This window comes from Crocodylus porosus, unplaced genomic scaffold (assembly GCF_001723895.1).
Source record: "Crocodylus porosus isolate Cpor-Errol unplaced genomic scaffold, CroPor_comp1, whole genome shotgun sequence".
NCBI classification, from domain to species: Eukaryota; Metazoa; Chordata; order Crocodylia; family Crocodylidae; genus Crocodylus; species Crocodylus porosus.
In genome coordinates this window covers 227,101-235,757 of record NW_017728930.1, presented here as the reverse complement: position 1 = coordinate 235,757, position 8,657 = coordinate 227,101, and the positions used below count along the sequence as shown (strand labels likewise).

The 8,657-nt window shown below is 65.6% G+C and overlaps 1 protein-coding gene across 1 annotated transcript; it reads right to left on the bottom strand.

Moving 5' to 3' along the window:
• Positions 1 to 1,122: 1,122 nt before the first annotated feature.
• SCN4B (sodium voltage-gated channel beta subunit 4) lies at positions 1,123 to 6,342 on the bottom strand. Its single transcript, XM_019543115.1, has 5 exons — positions 6,271 to 6,342; positions 3,624 to 3,836; positions 2,962 to 3,187; positions 2,511 to 2,640; positions 1,123 to 2,359 (listed from the first exon to the last, which is right to left on the bottom strand). Exons 1-5 carry the CDS (start codon positions 6,340 to 6,342, stop codon positions 2,266 to 2,268), a joined length of 735 nt encoding a protein of 244 aa, XP_019398660.1. The 3' UTR covers positions 1,123 to 2,265.
• Positions 6,343 to 8,657: the final 2,315 nt, after the last annotated feature.

Genomic DNA, 8,657 nt, shown 5'->3' with positions numbered 1-8,657 from the left:
GGCACGCCAACTCGCCCAGCCCGGTTCTGCTGCTGCAGGCCGCGCCGGTGTCCCCGGAGCAGGGCGCAGGCCTCCCCCCATGACAACGGTCCCCTGCTGGGGCCGGGCGTGGGAGGGAGCGCGAGGCGGGCTCGGGGCCGCAGAGGAAGCAGAGCAGGGCAAGGCGCAACGGACCTCCCCAGGCTCTCGTTTCTGGCTGTCTGGGGGGCTGCCCAGCCAGCATCCCTGGGATTCAGCGCGGCGGCGAGTCCCTCTGTCCCGATGCGGTCGTGGCTTCCCGCGTCTGGCTGCGCTCGCGTGCTCGACCGCCGCCCTCCCCGCCCGTGGCTGCCTGCAGCCGTCCCATCCAAGGATCCAAAGCACTTTATAAATGTGACTCCAGGGAGCCTCACAGCACCCCTGCGAGGTAGATCAGCATTATTACCCTCATTTTACAGATGGGGAAACTGAGGCACAGAGAGGCAAAGTGACTTGCCCAAGGTCACACAGCAAGTCAGCAGCAGAGTCAGGAGCAGGACCTGGAAGTCCTGAGCCCTGGGCTCTGGCCGACCCCCTCCCTGCATCATGAATGGAGGCCATGCTCGTTCCTAGATGACAGGGAAAAAGAATCAGTCGTTTTCCCAGTTAAATCCATTATAAAAAAATATTTGCCTAACTTGTTAAAGCCTTGCTGCGCCAGCATCTAAAGCGCCTGCTCGGCATGTGCCTAGCCGAAGAAAGAAAGAGGAAGCCCAGAATCCACAGACAAGAAGCACAGCAGCTTCTCCCCCGCGGCCGCGGCCGGCGCAGGGGCCAGGACATGTGGGCTGCAGCAGGGTGAGCGGGCAACAGGTGGGTGCCCGGGCACGAGTGAGGCAAGCCAGAGGCAGAACAACCCAGGACCCCCTTCCCCCAGCACCCACCAGCTGGCAAGGGAGACCCCCACATCTACAGCCATGTCCCCAGGGCCCCCAGCCCTACGCTGGGACTCAGATGTGCAGCAAGAGGACACAGCCCAGCCTGCTCCACCCCGAGGCAGCCCCTTCCCTCGCTGTAGCCCTCCCTGTGGGTCTGCCAGGCCTGGGGACCAGCGCGCGTGGCCCGATTCTCCTCCCCGGCCCCCCAGCGTCATGCTGGGTAGTGCCAGCCGTGTCACTCCGGACGTCACTGGTGTCCAGGAGGGGAGGGGAGGGTCCGGACGAAGGCCCGGGGAGACTTGCAAAGCAGTAGGAGCATAGCCCTCGTCTGGAAGCTGCAAACCGCCCCGTCCAGCTCCTGACCTGGGGAGGGAGTGGGGACAGGGCAGGCACAGGCCAGAGAATCAGCTCATCCAACAGGGCCTGACTGCCTCTCCAGGGCTCCCCGCAGCAGAGCACGCAGCAGGGCTACGGACAGCCCAGCCCATGGGTCCCTCCGGGCTGCCCAGCGCTCCAGCTGGCTCCCCACACCTCGCCGGGCTCGCTGCCCAGCGGCTGCGGTCTGAGCTGGGAGTGCGCTGCGCACAGGCAGGGAGGGGCCTCGTTGCCACCGACCCACCCAGAGCTCCCACCTGGGCTGCAGCCACATACCAGGCCCCGCTGCACCTCGTGCTGCGGTTTGCACCCGTGCAGAGCCCCCTGCTCACCCCACACCCAGGCACAGCAGGACGCCCAGGGCAGGAGAGGGGAGAGCCAGCCCTTGGCACTCATGCAGGGATGGGGCGAGGACTGCAGCCGGCCGCTTGCAGAGCCCGCGGTGCCGTGACATCAGGCCTGTTGCTGCCCAAACCTGCTCAGATGGGCCCTCCAGCAGCCCAAGCAATAGGGGCCCCTGGGCGGAGAGGGGATCCCACGGGGGGCGGCTCACCCAGGGGGCCTCGGGCCCTCCGGGGAACAAGAGCCAGCGAGGAGCGGAGGCGAAGGCCATGCCAGGCACGCGAGGGGACATAAATTTGGTTCTGCAGTGAGCTCCAGGGCAGAGCCACGCCGGAGCGCCGTGGGCAGTGCCACGCTCCGGCCCGCAGCCCTGCCAGAAGCCCGGGCCCCTGCCTCTTCCCTCTTACTTGACATGCGCCGCCCCTGCTCCGAGAGCCGCCGGGTCGTCCGCCCGCTCCAGCCGGGGCCCCCGAGCCGCTCCCAGGCCCCGCGGCCGTTGCAGTCTCGTCTGAGAAGCAGCAGCGCGAATTGCAGGCACGTGTGTAATACAGACAGGTCCTAAGCATGGTTAGTTTGACAAGGTCATCAGTCCAGCCCCTGCCCCAGCGGGGTTTCGCCTCCTTGCAGGCAGGTGCTTTGTGCTGCGTTTGCTTCATGCCTTTGGTGTCACTTTCTGTTCCGCTTTGGAGCCCGCCAGGCCGTTCTCCGTGTTGTCGTTGCCCGACGAGCTCACGAGACACTCCTTCCTAGGGGACAAGGCACAGCCACCCTGCAGCCCGCAGCCCAGCAAAGCCCCTGGCCCACTGCCCCCCGCCTGGCCTCTCCCCCCCACCGGGACAAGCACTCCCTCCCCCGGCCCCAAAAGGAGCTGGGGACGCAACCCCCAGGCCTACTCACTTCCCATCCTGGGTCTTCTTGATGATGAAGAGGACAACCTTCTTGACCACCATGAAAAGGATGAGGAGGCCGATGAGCCCGCCCACGACAGCCACAATGATGAGCGTCAGGGTGTTGTCTGCCACCACCACTGCACGAGAGAGCCCGAGTGAGGGGACACCAGCCCCTCCCCAGGTGCAGCCCAAGCCTCACCAGCACTGGAGCCCACCCAGAGGTCTCCCAGCCTCAGCGAGCACGGGCACGGCGGGGGCTCCTAGCAGCCACGGGGACGCCAAGCCAGCAGCGCTGGTCTTTGACACGGTTCCCTGACGCTATATGGACCTGTTAGCACCTCTCCCAGCCCGCAGCGCAGCCTGGAGCTGTCTGCTCTCCGCCCCTGAGAAACACCAGGCGCCATGAGCCTGACGTGCACGCGCGCCCCACGCTCCGGGGCTCTCCCGTGGACACTCACGCTTGTGCACGACCTGCAGCTCGATGTAGGAGGAGTGCTCCGCGTTCTTCTCCTTGGGGTTCCTGACGTGGCAGGTGTACTTCCCGGCGTCACTGAAGTCCACGTTGAGGAGGACGATGGAGATGTTGTTGTCCTTGCCAGTGGTTGAGCCAACAAAGACAACCCTGAAGTCCTCGCTCTGCACCTTGGGCTCCACCGCCTTGCTCTTGATGAAGCCGCGGCAGAGCTGCAGGGGAAGGGGCACGGCAGAGTGAGCCCGCAGCGGACCAGCCTCCCTGAACTCAGCAGGACCCGGACACGCAGCGCGGTGGGACGTGGCCCCCCCGGGCGGTGCGGAGCTACGGGGCTCGCGGAGCTGGCCCAGGCCAGCAGGGCAGGACCAGGGCAAGCCAAGACCCTCCTTAGTGGGAGGGAAGGGGAACAGCCCCCGGCACAGATGGGCCCCCACAGCCCAAGGCCCCTTGGCAAGCAGGGTCCCGCTTTGCTGGAAAACGAGCTGTTCTCTCCCAGGGAGAGGGCGCAGAGGACGCGCAGCCAGCTCGAGACCACGTACCCCAGCCCCCCCAGCACGACCAGGGAGACGCCGACGCTGGGAGGGGGGGCCTCTGGCCGGGCCCAGCCCTGATAAAGCCCTGGCACTGCCGCGCTTTGCGGGCCCGCACCGTTGTGCTGTCGTTGTACCACCAGGTGAAGACGAGGTCCGAGAAGCCGATGCAGGTGGTGAAGACGCAGGGCAGCAGCACATCCGAGCCGTTCAGAGCTGTCACCACGTTGGTCTTGCCCACCGAGACCTCCAAGGCGACCGCCACAGCACACAGGTACAGCCCTGCCCGGGGAGGACGAGAGAGTGAGACGCCCCCTCCAGCTGCGCAGGCCTAGGGGCGCAGGCCAGCGGGGCCAGGGCCGGGCAGACGGCTGGGAGCGGGCGCTGCAGCTCGAGGCCGGTGCCCGGCGCCCCGCAGCCAGCAGGTAAGGGGCGCAGGGCAGCCTGGCACAGGCACAGGTCAGCAGGGCACCCCCGCGGGAGGCTGACACGTGCGGGGGCAATTGCGTCCCCATGAGGCGTGGGGGCGGCCAAGGGGGTCACGGGGAGTGCGAGGGCTGGCAGAGCTCCGCTCGGGTCCCGGGAGCCCCGGTGCTGCGAGGCACAGCTCTCCCCGGCCCCCCCCAGCAGCTGACACCAGGCTCAGACAGCCCTTGCTGCGACGGCTGCCGCGCGCCAGTTCTGCTACCGGCTCCTCGAGCAACCCCCGGCCAGACCACTTGGCTCCTTGACTCTCATCCTCCTTCCTGAAGACAAGCCGTGGCCCCGCTGCCCAGGGTAGCCAAGCACGTTGGAGGAAGAGAGCCCACCTACGCGCGCTCTCTGGCAGGACCAAGCCCCTCTGCCACGTACAGGGCAGGGGCTCCTCGGTGCCCGCAGCAGGGCTGGAGCCGAGACTCCCGGGGAAAGCCATGCTGCCAGGCAGGTGCCAGTGGGGAGCCCCAGGGCACGCACCTACCCACAGCACCTTTATCAAAGCCCAGCTTTTAAACGTAGCAAAGTCTCTTCTGCTGCTGGACCTCCCAGCTCACACGCTAGCGACTGGTTTTCCTCCCTGGGTGCCTGGGGCTTTCCTCGCCTCAGCCCCTATGGAGGTTTCCAGTCCTGGGCGCGGGTGCCACAGGGACGGTGCAGAGCCCCGGCGGAGGCTGCAGCTGCAAGAGCTGGGCTGGCAGCTGCATCTCAGCAGCCTGCTTTGCAGAAAGCCTTGCCTCGCTGCAGCTGACAGATGACCTTCAAACTGCAGACTGCAGCTTTCCCTCTCCTTCCCCTCCCTATTAGCGGAGCAGAAGATAATGCAGTCAAAAAGCAGATAAAGCCCTGGCCAAGAGAGGCAGGGACATGCCTGTGAGCGAGGCAAGGGGGGAGGAGTGGGGGTGCTGCAGGCAGTGGCCCTGGCACATCACTCTGTGCACCCCACGAAGAGCCCAAGTGTCTCAGCACTGTCTCCGCTCCGGGTGGGCGCTGAAGGAGCTGAGCTGGGAGCAAGGAGACCCATAAAGCCCTTCTTGGGCCAGCTGAGCACACGCTGCAGAACGATCCCCTGCCCTGGGCCACTTCTCCTGCGCCCCTGGGAGCTGAGGTGCTGCCCAGCCACAGCCAGCAGCCACCCAGGGCTGCTAGTGCCCCCAGCCATGACACAGGCAGAAAGTGTCGGCCTGGTCCATGACCCCACACAGCTCCACAACTCCCGCTACAACAGGAGACGCCTGGCACAAAACCCTCCCAGGAACAGGCAGGCAGTCCAGGGCTGAGCAGCCTCCTCTCCCTCGCCCTGGAAGGGCTGAAGCTGCCTGCCCTGTGGATAAGCAAGACAGGCCCACCCCATGCCCTTCCCCAGGCCTCAGGCTGCCACCCGGCACGTGGCTTCTGGTGCGCCAGCCCCGCAGAGAGCGCCCTGCAGATCCCAGCAGCAGCAGTGCTGCTTTCCCTGCAACAACAGCCCTGACCAGGTACCACAGCACTTACAGAAGGAAATGGGAAGCCCACTCCTCCCCAGACACAGGGTCCAAGTCCTGAGTTTAGTCACCCTGAGCAAGGCTCCCCTGCCCTGGGGCAGGCTCAGACGCAACTGCAAAAACTTTGCAAGCATGTTTTGCAATAGAAAGTACATGGTGACCCAAATGCAAAATGCCAGGCCCTCCGGGACCAAGGAATAGCAGGCTGCCATCACACCAGGGAGGTGACAAAAGCTGCAAATATTTTTGAAATCCAGCTCCCCAAGCACCCTCTGAAGTGCTCATTGCTGGCACTCTGCAGTTCAGACTAAGGAAACAAGTGTGCTTCCACACTCAGGCCCAGCACAAAGCTACGATCTTTGTGCTGCAAAGACCGCAGGGAAATATTTGTTTGCTCCGGCAGCAGATGTTCCCTGGTCTCTTATCAGGGCAGCTGGGCATCAGGTTTTGGTTTCCCAGCCCTGTCACAGTCCAGCGCCCCTCGCAAACAGGTGCATGGCTGAGTGATTTTGCACTCACGAGCAGCCCCACACGCTCCCTTGAACTCCCACATGAAGTGACTCGTGCTTGTGCCTGGGTTTGCGAGCGAATCCGGCTGGACGGCGTCCCTTCCAGGCGCCAGACCCTCCCGGAAAGGCCGTGCCTTGCAGCTGGTAACACATCAGTTGCTGCCTGGTGCACCTGTGACTTTGGCATTACTGAACCACGCGTGTGGCTCACCTGGGGCTTGATCCTGTTCCTGCCCCTTTGCACCCTCGGGTAGATGTGTGCAAGGCTGCCTGCACATCAAGCCCCATGCGGACACACCAGGAGGCCGGCGGGGCAGGCGCTGGGCCCCGGGTCGTTCGGGTTCCTTTCAGCAGCAATGTTCCTCAGCATCCTGACTGACAGAGCCACCGCTCGCCCCCGGACCAGCCTGGCGCTTAGCCTGGGGCCCCCGCCGCCCAGCCAGCCCTGCCCGCAGGGCACCGATGCAGCTGAACGAATGCCTCCCCTTCTAGCCTCAGCCCCGGCCTGGTTTTGGAGGTAGGCCGGAGTCTTCCCCACGAGACCTGGGAACCCCCAGGGGTCTGCAGACGGCGCGAGGCCCCTGCTAGTCTGGATGGCAGGACTGGCCTCTCCAGAGGCCTGGGCACCGCTCAGCGATGGGGAGAAGCACTGCCGCCCACCCCTGGGGCAGGAACGCAAACAGCAAGAGCCCGCATTTATCAACCAAGTTTCCTCTACAAGCCTTAAGGGCCCTGGACTCCAGTGCCCGCTGCACCGCACCTCATCCGTTGCACTGGCAGGAGCAGGCGTGGAACACCTGCGTGTGCCCAGGCCACAGGCCGTGGCAGGGGAGAGATGCCTGCCCTGGCACAGTGGTCCCGCTCTGCCCTCGCCCTACAACAGAAACCTCCAAGCCCTTCACCACAGCTCTGCATTCACCGCTCACAGGAGGGCGAGGAGCGTGATCCGCGGGGTCCCGAGGGACAGACCCCGGAAGTCCCTGCTGCCCACCCCAAGTCCTCCCCAGCTCCACTGCCACTGCTCACCCCACGCTCCCAGATGCACTTGGTGCCTGAAGCCAGCCCAGCCAGGGTTGGTCGCGGCACTGTGGGCGAGGGCTGTGGAAGCGCGACCCGGGACAGCCTCAGGCCCCGCGCAGCGGGATTCACCACGACGGCCACTGGAGGCCTCTGTTGCTCTACAAACCAACGTGCTGCTGAAGAAGCGCCGGCATGGAGCCAGCTGCACAGCCCCAGCCTGGCTGCACATCCTTCACCCCGGCCCAAGGGGGAGAGCTTGCAGGCCACGCCACGCCACGCCACGCCACGCCACGCGCGGGCACCCGAGCCCAGCCTGCCCCGTGGGGCCTGGCAAAGGCAGCATCACGGCTCTCGGGGCACAGGCCCTCGAGCAGTGGGGAGGTGCTCACAACGCCCATCTCCACCACAGCACGGGCCCACATTAGCTGGGCCCCGCAAAGAGCCCCCTGCCTCGGCCACGGGATGAGGGGAGGCTGCTTGCCGGGCAGCCGTGCAGCGGGGCTTGCAGGGCACTGCTCAGCCCCTTTCTCTGGGCGGCCTGGGCCCAGCTGAGCTGGCCAAGGTGTGAGGGAATCCGATTTCCTTCCGGAGCCTGCAAGAGCCAGCACCCGATCCTCCAGCTTGGTGACCCTGGTGTCGAATGGCCCTGCCTCTGCGCTGACAGCAACGCCATGTGGTCATCCTCTCCTCCTCCATATCAGGCAGCACACGGCTCCTCCGGGCTGGGATTTTCCAAGGGAATCCAGCAGGATTTCAGGGCTCAACACGGGAGCGCAGGCTCCCTTGGTCCCTGGGGCTCTCTCACTGTTGCAGCTCGTTTCAGCTGAGGCCAGCAGTGCCCCAGGAAAACCCCAGCCCTCCCCTCCAGCAGCGCGGGGGCTGGGCAGGGACAGTTCAGCTCCCATTTTCCAATGCTCTAAGAAATCAGACAGCCCCGGACTGCCTCCCACAGACAACAGGAGGGCAGGGAGCTGGAGGCCAGCTGAGGCAGGGACTCAGCCCCCAGAACAGCTGCAGCAGCTCTCGCTGGCTCCTAACACCCGGGGAGAAGCATCTCCCGGCCGTGACCCCAAGCAGGCAGGAAAGGAGAGATGAAAACACATCCTCTGCTTCCCGTTCTGCTGACACCCGGATTCTCGCCTGCTCCGAGCACCTGCAGTTGTTTTCTCTGGTCTCTCCAACCTACTTCACCTTTAATTTTAGCAGCCTGGAACTGGCAGTCCCTGGAGCGGAGCAGCCCAGTGCCAGCAAGGGAGCCTGTGAAAAGAAACACCTCGCCCGACAGCTGGGCTGGGGCATTAGGCAGTGACGCAGGCAGGGCCCTCGGGACTGGGAGTCAGGGCTCCCACCTTCCCTTCCTGACTCTGCCGCTCATCCCGGGATGACCTTGGACCGGCCGCTGGCCCCGCGCGCCCCTGCCCGCAGCTCGCAGGTAAGGGGCGAGAGCCCCAGCGTGCCGGGGGCTCCGGAGGTGCTGGGGGCGCAGGGCAGTGCCGGCCTGGTGGCGGCTCGGCGAGCACCTCGACGTCCTCGGAAAAGAGCCAGCACCGCCAGGGCTTGGGGCTCACAGGCTCCGGCAGACCCAGGGCAGCGGTGCCTGGGCCCCGCGGGCTCGGGAAGTTTGAGCCGCAGACACGGCCAGCCCCGGGGTCCCGCCCGCCCGCC